Source organism: Monodelphis domestica, chromosome 3, assembly GCF_027887165.1.
Source record: "Monodelphis domestica isolate mMonDom1 chromosome 3, mMonDom1.pri, whole genome shotgun sequence".
Classification (NCBI taxonomy): domain Eukaryota; kingdom Metazoa; phylum Chordata; class Mammalia; order Didelphimorphia; family Didelphidae; genus Monodelphis; species Monodelphis domestica.
In genome coordinates this window covers 224,580,441-224,596,495 of record NC_077229.1, presented here as the reverse complement: position 1 = coordinate 224,596,495, position 16,055 = coordinate 224,580,441, and the positions used below count along the sequence as shown (strand labels likewise).

Here is a 16,055-nt window from a genome sequence, read left to right as displayed (position 1 = left end):
CTTCCTCCAATAAGTTACAATAAGACCAGAGAAAGCCCAATTTCAAATTTTATAAAATCTTTTTCTAAATACATTATCACCTCAGGGAAGATAAAACAGTACTCTAAAGAAGAAAAGTCCATGGGTACAAAGATTATTTCTGAGCCAACGTTCAACGTTTCTAGCAAGAAAGACAGAACCCTCAAAATTGATTAAACCTCAGAAGTTCTGAGGAAATTTTTTTAAATGCCATTTTGAACCACATGTATGGGGAAATTTAGAACATAAACACCCCAATAAAACTCAACATTAAATTTCTCTTCTTCCCAGGACATGAATGAACTTTTTTGTAATGGCAAATTCTGACAACTTCACATTAAATCTGGACTGATTCGTACCTTTGGTGGGAGAGGAAGGAAGATCCATGTAATAAAATGTTAAATCCAATCAATTAATGGGTTCTCTATCTCTCTTGCTTCCTTCTGCCTGTCCCCAGTAAACTTTACCTCTCCAAAATAATCCATTTCTAAATTCTCACACTTAGTATTCATCATGGTTCAAACAGGAGAGGCTAATTCCATGCTGGAACCATCTCTGGGTATGATGTTTGAAGGCAATTTCAAAGATAAACTCTATTAATTTTTTTCCTTTCAGCTATAAGCAGTTTCTCTCAATCTAAAAAACCCCTGGAAAGAAATCAAGAGGGCAAGTACCATCAAAAAAACCATAACTACATTTAGATTTACTCCCCATTGAAAATTGTACAAGTCTGTGTAGTGGGGAATCCTCTAACACACAGGATGTTCTTTGACTGAATTCCCCCTGGAACTAAAATAAAAATCCAGGAACCCATGAAATCATGTTTTAAAGCCAGCATCAAACTAGATAATTTTTGTCTTTTGGTTCTTCTGAAGCCCCAGTCTAGCATTCAAAACCTTACTTCTAGAGAATATTCAACAACTAATTCTGCTGACAGTAAGGTAAGTGATATAATTAGGCACAGGAAGAAGAATCCCAGTTTAAAAGGACTAACTAAACATGTCTTCTCACATGTCATTAGAAAATATCCAGCACAGGAGTACTTAACCTGGAATCCATGAGCTTACTTTGGTTTTTTTGTTAACATAGTTTTAACACTATACTTCAATATAACTTATTTCCTCTGAAATTCCACATGTTTTCTTTTCTGCATTTGAAAACATTACTCTGAAAAGCAATTCAGAGAATTCATTAGACTGTCAAAGGAGGACAAGTTACAAAAAAAAGGTCAAAAACCCTTACTCTGGCTGACTTTGACCTCTTGCAATTCCTTTCACAATTATATTTACAAAGAAAAGTAGAAGTAAACTTGTCGCCTGTAAAATTGAAAGTCACTAAAAACTAAAATAGCTATCTTCAAAAGTTTAGGCCTTCCCCTCCCACTCTTTTCTTTAGAAAGACTGCCTTTCCTATGGAAGTCTTTGCTATAAAGGATTCTTGCAGCTTCCTCATAAGTTGTGCTTGTATTGTATTCAATTTAATAAGTCATCTTTCTGGTTATGAAACAGCCATTCTTCAGTGGCTCATCTAGGCAGAAGGTGGACAATGTGTTGAAGAGCTGGCAAAATTCTTAAAGAGAAGCAGAAACATGAGGGAAAAACTGATGCTACTTGATGGGCCTACCTGATTCAGTATTTGGGGAACAGATCAGGTTACAAATGGCTAGTCTAAAATCAAGTGCACTGTTGTAATTTTAAAATAAAGTATTTCCCTCTAAAATGTGTCCCATTTTCCTATATTGACACATGGAGATAAAACAAGATATATTTCTGCTTCTCTCTGGAGTCTGCTATGAGCTAAGTACCTATCTTTTATAAGAGATAGCTGTTGACTTAATTTGGACAGAAAATTGGAATGCTCAATATTTTCCCTATGGCCTTCAATACATCAGTAAGTTTAGTAATTAATTCCAAATCTTGCATTAATTCCCCAAAGTAATAAAAAGTTCATAGGTCAAGATACTCCATGACTTTTCTATCTGCTTATGACCTCTATCTGCTGTGGCAGTCCTGAATATATTTGGGTCAGCATTTGACATTACCACCTGTTAACAGATAAATCACCAGTGTTAGCTTTTGTTTTGAACCAAAACATACCACCTCTTCTTTATGAAAGCATTTCCTAAACAGCAAGTAAATAATAAAAACAAAGTTTGATAGTAGATAATCACCTAATGTTTTGTTACACATTTTTTCAACAATCTCTTCTGCTAAGAAAAAAACAAGAAAGAATACCTACCACTCTGCAAATGTCAAGTCATCTCTCCCTTCAATCATTCCTAGCTTTGTTGCCTAGAAGCAGTTAGCTGAAAAACATGTCAAGTTTCAAAGAAGTATACAAGGGGTAATCAATGTTTAGGCTAAGGCTTGCCTGTAGTATTCAAACAATTCAGTGAGAATATGTAAATATCTAATTCTGCTATATTTGATTTAGTTTTAGAAATTTGCTTCTTAGGTTACCTAGGCTTTTTTTTGTGTGTGTGGCTATTAGAGCCTGAATGCTGTTTCATATAAAGACCATGACAGCCTATTTCTAATCATTTCAGAAAGAGTGAGCAGCATAAACATCTAGCAATTTGCCTAATGTTATTGGACGCAAACAACACTAAGACTTTTGTGTCACTTCCCATGGTGATGACCAATCTGTTACTAGGAGAAAAGTTCCCTCATGCCCTGCTAATGGGCAACTTGATCATATTTCATACAGTTACATGACTGCTGTCAGAGAACCCAGTAGGTCTATACAAAGGTTATAAAAGCAAGTTGACATAATAAAAAAGAACGGGACAAATGGAAGCCCACCAAGAACCCAAAATTCTCAAGGCAGATTTTTAAAAGTATAAGTCAGTTGGAAGGTTATCAGAAATAATTGTGAGCTTCATTTACCCTTTATTAATACCCCTCTGCTTGCTTGACAGAATTAGAAACATGATAAAGTTGACCTTATTTTCATCTTGTACAACTTTTTAAATAAAAATTGTCATTTAAAAGAGACACAGATTGTTTACTGATCATCCATCTTACTTAGCAGCAAGCAGAAAACATTACAGAGAATTGATGACAATCATTATTATCACTAATAATTCCAAGGGCACTGAATTTAGAAAGTATCTAACTGATCTTCTTCTAAAACTGAGACAGATTTGGCTGATCAAAGATTCCTCTTGATTAAAAAAGAAGCATGCAAAGAAAAAAATGAAAAGAATAAAGTGCTAGAAATGTCAAGATTAGAAATTAAGAGGCAACCAAGGGAAGGTCTCCCAAGACAAACCAAAAAATGCTTCATATAACTCAAATCCCTAGGAGAAGGAAGGCTCTGGATAAAGAGTTGGCATCCTACTGATGATATTTAAAACCTAAGATCCCTATCACCTGGTAAAAAAAAATAATCTTAGAATGTGGGAAAAAATACACGGAATGAATAAACACAATAATCTACAAGCACCAGAAAAGTCAGGAGAAAAGTCAAAAGCCTCACAAAGAAAACTGAAGATGCTTTCCATTTATAGGATTACAATAATAACAATGATTTGTAAAGTTAAAATTTTAAAACCTGTGACTAGCCTGCAATCTTATAGTCAGGAAGACTAAAGTCAGGAAGTTAAAATAAAGTTTCTGACACACCCTGGTTGTGTGAACCTGAACCAGTCAACCTCTCATAACACAAACACTCTTTAAAATAGGAGTTAACTTTTTTGTGTGTTTTTCATAAATCCATTTGGTAAGCTAATAAAGCCTAATGCTCATAAATGAATATAATATAAAGATTCTGGAAATCAATCATCCTGAAATAGTTATCAAAAAAAATATTTTAAGCTCATAGGAGCAGCTAGGTGGCCCAGTAGGCAAAGTACCAAGTCTGGAGTCAGGAGGCAATGGTCCAGATCTAGCCTCAGACACTTCCTAGTTGTGTGACCCTGGACAAGTCACTTAATCATGTTTCCCTAGACCAGTGATGGTGAACCTATGGCATGGGTGCCAAAGATGGCACATAGAGGACTCTTTGTGGGCATGTGGCTGACCTCTTCCCCCCAACTCTCCCCTAGTTCATTACTAGAACAGCAGAGGAGTTGGCAGACCTGCTCCCCTTCCCCTCTTCACTGTGCCTAATGACATTTTTCCCTTCCCCTGCCCCTGTGTCCAGCAGCCCAATGGGAACACACAATGGGTAAGCTGGGCAGTTCATAGGCAACAGTTGGAGGGGAACAGAACATTCAGGCCACTCCCCTCCCACTCTATACTTACTTGCTGAGGACATTCCTCACTTCACCCACCTCTGCCCAGCAGCCCAATAGGAGTGCTTCCTCCCTCCCCTGTGTGGGGTAAAGTGGGGGGGAGGGTGGGGGAAGGGACAGGGAGGGTACACCAGGCACTGGGGGAAGGGGCACGGTCTCTAGACCGGGGAATGCAGTAGGGGCAAGGCCCAGCACTCCATCTCTAAAGGGTTCGCTATCACTGCCCTAGACCTTAAGACACTAAGAAAGTAAGGATTATCTTTAAAATAAATAAAATAAAAACAAAACAAGTTCACAATCCCCAGGTTAGAACCCCTGCTCTGAGAATAAACTACACTGTAACAGGTGCCCTTATACTTTGATAAAGAAAAATTCTTACTAAGAACTCCTGCTATAATGAAACCAAAAAAACAAATAAATTAGCTAGTCCTAGCTCCAATTTGACCATAGGTTTGCCTATGTACACAGAATGCATTAAACAACAACCAGAGAAATCATTTCTTTGTACCTTTATACCAACCAAGCTATATGTCTAAAGGCTAAGCAGTCATCATCAGAACAATAGAAGATTTCAGTGAAGTACTTTATAAGCTACACCTGTAGTTACCAAAATTAAGTAATCATTGCTTAATCTACCTAGTCAACAACCTCTGCCAACGTAGAAGCTTGGCCAGAAAAAAATAGTAGAAAAGTAATACATTCCCTTTCCTAATTCAGTCCTGATTTTGCATGAAACAAATGTTATGGTTAGTGCCATGTGTCATACTGAACTTCCAAGAATTTAAAAGATGTTGGCATTAGTCAATATTCAATCTACTTTTAAAATCAGTAATTGGAAGTTAGCCTTCTAGCATCATTGGTAGGAGATCATAAGGAAAAGGAAGACATATGTTCTTATGTAAGCCAGATGACAATGTGGCATGTTTTATATGCTAATTTAAGGTGATTCTTACATATAAAGACAATGATAACTAGCTATTAATCACACCAACCTGCAAAGGAACGTCGTTTTAAATTCAGCTCATTTGTCACTCGAACTTCAGTACAGAGTTTCAACATCAGTAACATAGTAAAGATCATAACAATGCTTTGCCACAGAAGAGGAGACTCGAAATGCCTTCCAAACCTAGGGAAATAAAGAAAACACATCAGGAGGCATCAAGTCACAAGCAATCCTTTGCTCCTGATTACCCTCCACCACTACCTTTTTCATTCATGACAGTACTGATGACAGAGTCACCACCAGTGATGCACAGGCTTTACTAAAAACACTTAGGTTAGAGCAGAATCTTTTTTTGTCATGGACCTTTCTGACAATCTGGGGGAAATCTATGAACTCCTACTTTAGTTATTTGTTGCCTACATTTATAATTGAAGGAATGCTAACTTTAATTTAGAAATTAGTGAAAATAAAGGAGCAATTTTTCCCCATTCAAATTCACAAACATCCCTCTATTCAACCTCCCAGACCCCATCTACTGACCCCTTGGGAATCTGTGGCCCTCAGGTTAAGAACTCCTACCTTAGTAATGACATGTTACATTTTCCTCAGAAGTGGATTTGCTTAGTTTAGGGTTTAGAGCTGAGAAAAGTCTTCAGATCATCTAAATAAACTCCTCTCTTTTACATAAAAGTGGTGAGGAAGGTTTATAAAGTTAAGTGACTTGCCCAAGGTCACAAAGGTAGTAAGTAGCAGAGCTATGACTTGAACTCAATGTCTCTAAGTCCAGAACTAGTCCTCTTTGCATCACATAGGGCCATAGTAGGTAAGAACACTGGGCTTAGAATCTATAGGACATAGGTTAAAATCATTTTTTTTTACTCTTCCTTGGGGCATATCTATAAGTCTCAAGTTGATCCCATGTAAAATGTATAGCACTTCTAGTACCTACCAGGGTTTTGGCAAGCCTAGAAAAAATAGAGCTTTGCAAACTTTAAAACACTATATAAATGCCAGATATTATTATTATTAAATGTCTTGTATTTCTTCCTATCTATATCCATCTAATTAAGAGAGAAAGGGAAAAAAATCCTACTTCCTTTATTGATCCATGAAGACTCACCCAGAAATTATAGATATGTGTACATAAAGTTCTTCATAACCTGACTACTTTCTATCTTTCTAGTACTCTTACATATGATTTCCTGAGCCTACCTATTGTTTTTCAAAGTGTTCTATATCCTCTCTTTTTCTGTCCTCTTACCCCGACCCCCAATAACCAGAATGCTCTCCCTCAAGCCCAGGTTGCCTTTATGATTCAGCTCAAATACCACCTTCTGCAAGAGGTTTTTCTAGTTCCAGCTCTCCCAACTGTTTGTGCCTTCCCAGCTACTTGCACCTTGTATGGTTATATCTTATATGTACCTTTATACATACATACTGTCTCCCCCCTTATATTATGGAATAAAAATTCCTTAAGGGTAGAGACTATTTTTGCTTTTTGTCTTCCTGTCTCCAGTACCTAGCACATACTAAACAGTAGATGTTTACTGAATGATTCATACAGATACACACAAAGTTTATATATTCACAATCCCATCTCAGGTATGATTTATAGTACATACCACTCTGTTTAATAAAGACCCTTTGTTATTGTTCAGCCATGTAGCTGTGTTGATATTTGTGACCCTATATAGGGTTTTCTTGAAAAAGATACTGGAGTGGTTTGCCATTTCTCTTTCTCTAGTGGATTAAGGCAAATGGGATTAGAGTCACCTAGCTAGTAAGTATAAAGCTAGATTTGAACTTGGGTCTTCCTAGCTCCAGGTCCAGCAATTTATCCAAAGAGCCACTAACTTGCCTCAATTATAATTGCTTGGTATCCATGATCATCTTCCAAGCCAGTCAAAGGCCTATTACCCAGACACTGTATCTACTTTGCTTAGAAAAGCCATAGAATTTCTTAACTGGAAGAGATTTTAGAAATCATCTAGTTGAACTCTTTCATAAGGTAACTTTCCAAAATGTGAAATGACTTGTTCAAGGTCACAGTAAATATAAATAGCCTTGGTTCCTGAACCCCAATTCTCCTGCTGAAGTAGTCTGCTCTTTGTATCTAAGATTTTAACAGCTCCACAACTTTTATCCTATTCAGGATCCCCATTTACCTAAAAAGAGAGGGAAGCAACTGGACATTCAAAATAGAGAAGTTTCCAGAACAACAAATCCAGGAGTCTCATACTCCCCATAGACTGGTTTCCTGTGTATTACACTCACAGGAAAACCACTTTTTGAATAGCTGCCTCTAACTGAACAACACAATTACAACTGGTAAGGCTGCCAAGTGATGGCAGCTGCTTAGAACACACAACACACAACTCCAAGAACGAATGGAAAGAACAAGATTAAGTGACTATTACACAAACATACATTCATTCAAAATTTATCAAGTTCCTACTGTATACAGAGCACTGCATTTTTCACTAGGGGAGATCAAAGCTTAGATCAAGACGGTCCCTTCAGGGAGCTTCTCATCTACTAGAGGATAGCCATAATACATAGTAGAACAGAAATACAATCATAGAGGTACAAAGTATTATATGAATCAAAAGGTTTTATCAACGGTCAGCTTGGGAGTGAGGTGAGAGAAGGGGTATTCTCCTGTCAAAATCACACCAGTTTGTAAATTCCACGAGGTCAAATATTATATTTTAACCTAAACTTGCTTTCTCCCCTAACCCCAGCACTGACACAGTGCTCTGAAGGTGAAATGTCACAAATAAATGTTTGTTATAGAATTAAACCCATTTATAAGATTTAATAACTCCCTCCATCACTGCAGATGGTCATCTTTCTACAATATAAAGAATTGCACTGACAGGATAAGTTGTCCAGGGTCACAAGGCCAATCAGAGGCTGAATTTGAACCCAGGTCTTCTGCGTCTGAGGCCAGCTAATATACATTAACCAGGCTGCCTCTATCATAATTGAATTAAGAAATCTAAATAGCCCACCTGATTCATGGTCAAGTAGAAGAGACCCATCCTGTGTGGTTTTGCCATCTTAAGGTGCAATTCAAATGTAACCCTCAATATTAATTCAGTCTACTCCAATTTCTCTCCTCTTAGAACTTCGTAGAATTACTGAGTTGGAAGAAAACTCAGAAGCCATTTGGTATAGTTCATCTCTTTCCTCTACAAGTAACTGACAAGGAGTGATTCAGTTTTTGTTTGAAGGTCTCCTAAAAAGTAGAATTCACTACCATCTAAGAAAGCACATCCCTATTTTAAATAGCTTTAATTGTAAGAACACAGAGTTAGGAAATACCTGAAGCTAAATTTGAATCCAGGGCCTCTCTACTCCAGGCTAGGCACTCTATCCACTGTGCTACCTAATTGTCCCCTCTAGATCTTTTTCAACCTGCTGTTTAACCATGCTTTCTCTTATCTTGTACTTGTGACATTCATTTCTCTAACATCAGTTTAAGCCTTTGTATTTATCCTAACTAAATTCCATTAGGTTCCCATGTATTTACAATATTCTTAATAATTTCAGTATTTCTTTCTTCTCTAATCCAACAGAATCTAAATTTTATCTATGTATCCTTAACATCTAATACAAAGCTTGGCAAATACCAAGCAATGAATAAATGCTTCAACTGAATTGAAATAATGGTGTCATATGGCAGTACTGTCTTCTCCCAACTAGACCTAAGAACTCTGACTGATAACATGATCAGCTATGATTCCAGAGAACTAATAATGAAATATGCAATCTACCTACTGACAGTGAGGTGAGGGATTCAAAATGCAAAATTAAATAGATTCTTGAAGATGGCCAATACAGAAATTTATTTTGTCTGACTATGCACACTTGTTTTAAGGTTTTGCTTTTCTTCTCCTGGCCCCCAATTGAAAGAGAGAGTAGAAAGGATGAGTATCCCTTAAAAAATGAGAAGAGCGCCTTGGAACCAATATACAGTATTGATTCCAAGATGGAAGGTAAGGGTTTAAAAAAAAATGAGAAGAGAACAAGAGAAAGGCTAGAAAGAATGAGTCAACGACAACAAGCATGATGCCTTTGAAGTTATATGCTAAATTACATATCTAATAAAGAAAAGCACTACAAAACAGATTCATAATTTCATATGTAATCCTCCCCTGTTCTACAATGTTTATGAAAATTATCATTTTTTTTAGTTTAGAATTTTTTTAATTCAAAAAAAAGGAGACAAGCTACAGCCTCTCTGTACTTCCATCTATAAAACAAGGCCAATACCATACCAGCTCTCTCTTCCTTCTCAAACTGCACCATAGGACAGAATTGGGTCAAGATGGCGGCTTAGAGAAAGCTAAAGTTCAGATCTCCTGAAACCCTTCCTTACAGATCTCAAACCGAATGCTCCTAGGACACCGAAATTCAAAACGATCAACACCATAGACCCCGGGAGTCCTCCTCCTGGACCTGGACCTGGATCAAAAGGTATGCCCCCCCCCCAAAAGCCAGAACCCGAGACCACTTGGACCTAAGGGGTAGGCAGAAGGAAGGTCCTAGGACCCATCCCCCCCAACCCAGAGCGCTGAGTCCGAGTCCGAGGCAGCAGAGGCAACCTCAGAGCCCCAACGCCTGCTATTCTGAAGGCCGCTTCCTGAAAACAACCTAACCCAGTGGAGGGGGCACCCAGACAGCAGGGAAACAGAGAAATGGGGGGGGGGGCTTGTAACCCCCTGGCTGGATCCCTCCTTCCAAGTCTCAAGTCCCTGCCTCAGGGCACACTCAATTCAATCCAGGGAAAGCTAATCCTCTTATCAGGAGCCCTTGCCCAGAGCTCCAGGAAGCTGTGGCCCCTCCCCCTCAGAGAGCAGGGTCTTCCTAAACAACAGCAACCCTCAGGACTGGCAAAAGGACCCCAGGGCCAGGTATTCTGAAGGCCGCTTCCTGAAAACAACCTGACCCAGTGGAGGGGGCACCCAGACAGCAGGGAAACAGAAAGAGAAGGGGGAGCTTGTAACCCCCTGGCTGGATCCCTCCATCCAAGTCTCAGGTCCCTGCCTCAGGGCACACTCAATTCAATCCAGGGAAAGCTAATCTTCTTATCAGGAGCCCTTGCCCAGAGCTCCAGGAAGCCTCGGCCCCTCCCCCTCAGAGAGCAGGGCCTTCTGAAACAACAGCAACCCTCAGGGCTAACAAAAGGACCCCAGGGCCAGGTATTCTGAAGGCCGCACCCTGAAGACAACCCAACCCAGTCGCAGGGGCACCCAGACAGCAGGGAAACAGAGAGACGGGGGAGCTTGTAACCCCCTGGCTGGAACCTTCCATCCGAGAACGGACAATCTGCCTAGGGCTAAAACCTCTGAACACCAGACAGAGATAAGAAAAGTTAACCCCCCCCCCACTCAGATAGAGATGGCAAACTCCACAGAAGCACAAAAGTCCCAAAATTCAAAAAAAAAAACAAGAAGAAGGGGGCGACTTTGGATACATTTTATGGAGCAAAAATACAAAACACAGAGGAGATAGAAGAGGAAACAGAAGCAAATGCTCCGAAACCTTCAAAAGGAAATGGAAACTCTCCACAAACCCATGAAGAATTTGAATCTGAAATGATGAAAAAGATGGAAGCCTTCTGGGAGGAAAAGTGGGAAATAATGCAAAAGAAATTTACGCATCTACAAAACCAGTTTGACCAAAGTGAAAAGGAAAACCAGGCTTTAAAGCAAGAACTAATAAAGCAAAGCCAAAAGACCAAGAAATTAGAAGAGAACATAAAATATCTCACTGACAAAGTGACAGATTTGGAAAATAGAGGGAGAAGAGATAATTTAAGAATAATTGGACTTCCAGAAAAGCCAGAAATAAACACCAAACTCGACATCGTAATACAAGAGATAATCTAAGAAAATTGCCCAGAGATTCTAGAACAAGGGGGCAATACAGCCACTGACAGAGCTCATAGAACACCCTCTACACTAAACCCCCAGGAATGTAATTGCCAAATTCCAAAACTCTCAAACAAAAGAAAAAATCCTGCAAGAAGCCAGAAAAAGACAATTTAGATATAAAGGAATGCCAACCAGGGTCACACAAGACCTTGCAAGTTCCACTCTGAATGATCGTAAGGCATGGAACATGATCTTCAGAAAGGCAAGAGAGCTGGGTCTTCTACCAAGAATCAGCTATCCAGCAAAACTGACTATATACTTCCAAGGGAAAGTATGGGCATTCAACAAAATAGAAGATTTCCAACTTTTTGCAATGAAAAGACCAGAGCTCTGTGGAAAGTTCGATATTGAAAATCAAAGAGCATGGAATACCTGAAAAGGTAAATATGAAGGAAAGGGAAAAGGAGAAAAATGTTTTCTTCTTTTACTCAAACTCTCTTCTATAAGGACTACATTTATATCAATCTATGTATACTAACAGGTGGGGAAAATGTAATGTGTAAATAGGGGGGAAAGAAAGACCAAATAGAATAATCATTCTCACACAAAGATTCACATGGGAAGGGGAGGGGAAGAAAACTCCTATAAGCAGGAGAGGAAGAGAGTTTTTACTTAAACCTTACTCTCAGGGAAATCAACTCTGAGAGGGAAAAACATCCAGATCCATTGGGATCTTGAATTCTATCTCACCCAACAAGAGTAGGGAGAAGGGAAAACCAAGGGGGGGAGGGGGAGAGGGAAAACAAAAGGGGAGGGAAAGAGAGGGGGGAGGGGGAGGGAACAAAAGGGGAGGGACTAAAAAGGGAAACATATCAAGGGAGGGGATAAGGGGGACTGATTTAAAGTAAATCACTGGACTAAAAGGTAGAGCAGAAGGAAAAAAAGTTAGAATTAGGGAAGGTTATCAAAATGCCAGGGAGTCCACAAATGACAGTCATAACCTTGAACGTGAATGGGATGAACTCACCCATAAAACGTAGACGAATAGCAGAATGGATTAGAATCCAAATCCCTACCATATGTTGTCTTCAAGAAACACACACGAGGAGAGTTGACACCCACAAGGTCAGAATTAAAGGATGGAGTAAGACCTTCTGGGCCTCAACTGACAGAAAGAAGGCAGGAGTGGTAATCATGATATCTGATAAAGCCAAAGCAAAAACAGACCTGATCAAAAGGGATAGGGAAGGTAATTATATTTTGTTAAAAGGGACTTTAGATAATGAGGAAATATCACTAATCAACATGTATGCACCAAATAATATAGCACCCAAATTTCTAATGGAGAAACTAGGAGAATTGAAGGAAGAAATAGACAGTAAAACCATATTAGTGGGAGACTTAAACCAACCATTATCAAATTTAGATAAATCAAACCAAAAAATAAATAAGAGGTGAAAGAAGTGAATGAAATCTTAGAAAAATTAGAATTAATAGACATATGGAGAAAAATAAATAGGGATAAAAAGGAATACACCTTCTTCTCAGCACCACATGGCACATTCACAAAAATTGACCATACATTAGATCACAGAAACAGCACACAAATGCAGAAAAGCAGAAATAATAAATGCAGACTTCTCAGATCACAAGGCAATAAAAATAATGATCAATAAAGGTACATGGAAAACCAAATCAAAAACTAATTGGAAATTAAACAATATGATACTCCAAAATCATTTAGTTAGAGAAGAAATCATAGAAACAATTAATAATTTTATCGAGGAAAATGACAATGGCAAGACATCCTTTCAAACTGCACCATAAAAAGACTTATCTAAGAACTTATGGAATTCACTCTCCACCAAAAAAGAAAGTAAGCTCCTTGAGGGTAGGGGCAATTTTTGTTTTTCTCTTTATATTCCCAGATCCCCACACAGAGTAGGGGACTTACTCAACATTTATAGACTGAATTATCCTACCTATTCAACAAGTAGAATAAGTAGAATAAGGTCTATAAAAGAAGTCCCGCGCCTAAAATTACACAACAATATTACTACTTAAGAATAATCTCAAAGAGCAAAAGTTCCTAATATGATAAGTGACATGGGCACTGTACCCCAGAAACCCAGGCGAACTATTTTCAAGGGAACTCCCTTGTTGTTTTTCTGACTCTGAGACTAAAAACATCCAATGACCCCACCTAGGGTCCTGAGATGACTATCTTCCTGTGGTCGTCCTCTAGATGGTCAGAAAGATGCACCTTCAGACCACACCTCGATCCTATCGGACATCTGTTTATCCCCTAAAACTAAAAAACTAAAAATCTTTATGTCCCCAAGCAGACCCCAGTATGATCACCCCACCTCATGCCTGAGTGACTAACTGTTGTGAAGAATTTATAAAATCCCCAGAACCGATGTCATTGGGGAACAGCCTTTCCTTTCATGCTGTCCTCCCAGGGAACTGCTCCCCATCTTGCTGTTCTACCTTGCTATCCTCCTGGCCACTCTGAACATTACTTTCTAAATTAATAAATCTCTTTTGTTTTTTAAGCTAAGTTTTGGAGTCATTGCATGCTTGCAAAAGGCATCCTTCCCGAACCCCAAAAGGGTATCCTTCCATACCCATAACAATAAGGATTTCTTCAAAAAAACTAAAGCCAAAATACCAGAAGGAAAATAAAATTAACATCAAAAAGGGAAAAAAAGTATCAACCTGATGCAGCAAGACAATCAAACATTTATTAGATACTTTGTGCCTGATAACAAGAAAATTTCATCTTCAAGTAGCTTACATTCTATCAGAGGAGAAAGCATTAAGCAATAAGTAAATACAAAAAATATACTAAGTATACACAAAGTAAAACACAAGGCAATTCATCCAAAGAGGGAAGGGCATGGAATTCAGAAAAGGCCTCAAGTAGAAGTCCCTGGAACTAGGAATGCTGAGTTAAGAGACAAGGGTATTTCAGGGAAGAGGGTCAGCTTGTGAAAAAGCACACCAACAGGTAATACAATTTTATACTTATTAGTAGAAAAGCCTGGAAAGACAGGTTATAGCCAGATTGTGAAGGGCTTTTAAATGCTGAACAGAGGAATTTGCATTTTGGCCTAGAGGCAATAAGATGCCAAAGGAACTCTTTAAGCACAGAAGCTGAGGAACAAACAGGATCTAACCTGTGCTTCAGCAATCCCACTAAACTGAATCTGTCAGCATTCTCAATCTAACTAACCGAAGAATGTTTACCAGCATTCTCAATATGAACAACCTGAATCCTACCCAAGAAGAACCCTGAAAATCTGTGAGTCTGAAGTCATCATACAATTTATACAGCTGCCAAGGGAAATTTGCATTATAAATCTGATTCTTACTTGACCCCTTCTTTCTCCCAAACAAGCCCCAATAGGAACTGTTTCACTTTGGGGAAGGGAACAGAGTTGAGGTTCTAAGTACCCACAGTAGCAACAAAAAGAAACAACAAAACTTCACAAAAATAAAAGAAAATGACAAAGAAGAAGTAAATAAAGGCCAAATCAGAAATTTCCAAACTAAACAAACACAGTCCAGAGCTTCTGAGACACAGTCTTTGAGGTAGAGGACATTAGGTAGTTTCTCTAGCAAGCTGGGAAACAAGGTCTGCCCATTTAATAAAGCGAAAACTTCACATCCTGAAGCAGCTCTCTAAGGTTAAACATGCCTCTAGCCAAGAGAACCAACAAGGTCTCTAGTTCCCTTTCAAGACATTTCACTCAATATCTAATTAAAGCCCTACTTCTTTACCATATGTCCCAGTGGCTGGCCACCGTTTTGTACCACTGAGAAGCAAACCCTCAGTAAAAAGTAAATAAAAAGCTAAAGGAAAAATAAACAGAAGACTATCAAAAAATGTTTAGGAAAAGAAAGCTAAAAACTTTGGGGTTACCAAAAAAACTGGACTGGAAAAGTCATATAAATTGTGGTATGTGAAATTGTGGAATGTTAGTTATGTCATGAAAAAAAGTAGTCAGAGAAACTTGGTATGATTCATTAGAACTCATGCAGAACAAAGTAATCAGGAGCAAGAAATAACATACAAAATGACTGATAACAGAAAGGGGGGGAGGGAGGAAGACATTCAAAACACTAGTTTTGACACCAGAGAACATAACACCAGACAGAAAGGTAACCATGGGTTCAGAGTGTAACATACATTGTTAGACCTAGGCGATGAGTTTGCCTATTTTGCTTAATTTGATGTCTTTTTTTTTTTTAATAGGGGAAAAATCTAGTAAGGAAAAAGATGAGTGGCAATAATGTTGAAAAAATAAAACTAATTGGTTTGGGTTTTTTTGGTGTCAAAAAAACTAATTGTTTTTTAAAGAAAAAACTAATAAACATTCTTAAATAGGACTATAAACAGTAAAAATTAAGTAGAGTTCAACATTAAAAAAGTGATTAATATAATTAGTAATTAAAAACAAAAATATCGGAAACTATGTAATCAACAAACATATACGGGGGTAGACTTTGACATGGCCTTCATTTATGCTATTTTTAAAAATCCCTACAAAACATAGGCAAATAAGCTCTTTTTTTATGATGATAAAATGTATCTAAAACTTAAAAAGAAAGGTTACTATTCTTTCTTTATTCAAATTATTTTAGTGCTAATTTCCATAATCATTGCAGGAACCTGCTCTGAAAGATTTTACAATCCAGTTAGAAGATTAGTCTGACTAAAGGAGCTATGATTTGAGGGAGTAGGAAGTGGGGCAACTCAGATAAGTAACCGCTATGTAGAAATAAAAGGCAGGTGGAGTGAACTAGAATAAGGGTTCTTACTAACAGTTTTCTGGTACCAGTTTACTATTACCAGTAAATTACCTTGTTCACTGGTCAATATTTACTATCATCCCAAGAAAGCAAAAAGGCAAGTAAGCAGACAATGAAAACATTCAAAACTACAAAAGAAAAATTAAATTGTATTATGCCAAATGAA

The 16,055-nt window shown here is 38.1% G+C and overlaps 1 protein-coding gene across 7 annotated transcripts in view; it reads right to left on the bottom strand.

Moving 5' to 3' along the window:
* Nucleotides 1-16,055, bottom strand: part of SLC66A2 (solute carrier family 66 member 2) — a 159,893-nt gene that overhangs the window by 135,359 nt on the left and 8,479 nt on the right. For all 7 annotated transcript variants that reach the window (XR_008917646.1, XR_008917647.1, XM_001366340.4 and 4 more), the window contains exon 3: nt 5,245-5,378. Coding sequence is in view for 5 of the 7 variants with exons in the window: in XM_001366340.4 (XP_001366377.2) it covers nt 5,245-5,378 (134 nt within the window). In the remaining 2 variants the exon portion in view is untranslated. The remainder of the gene's footprint in view (nt 1-5,244; nt 5,379-16,055) is intronic.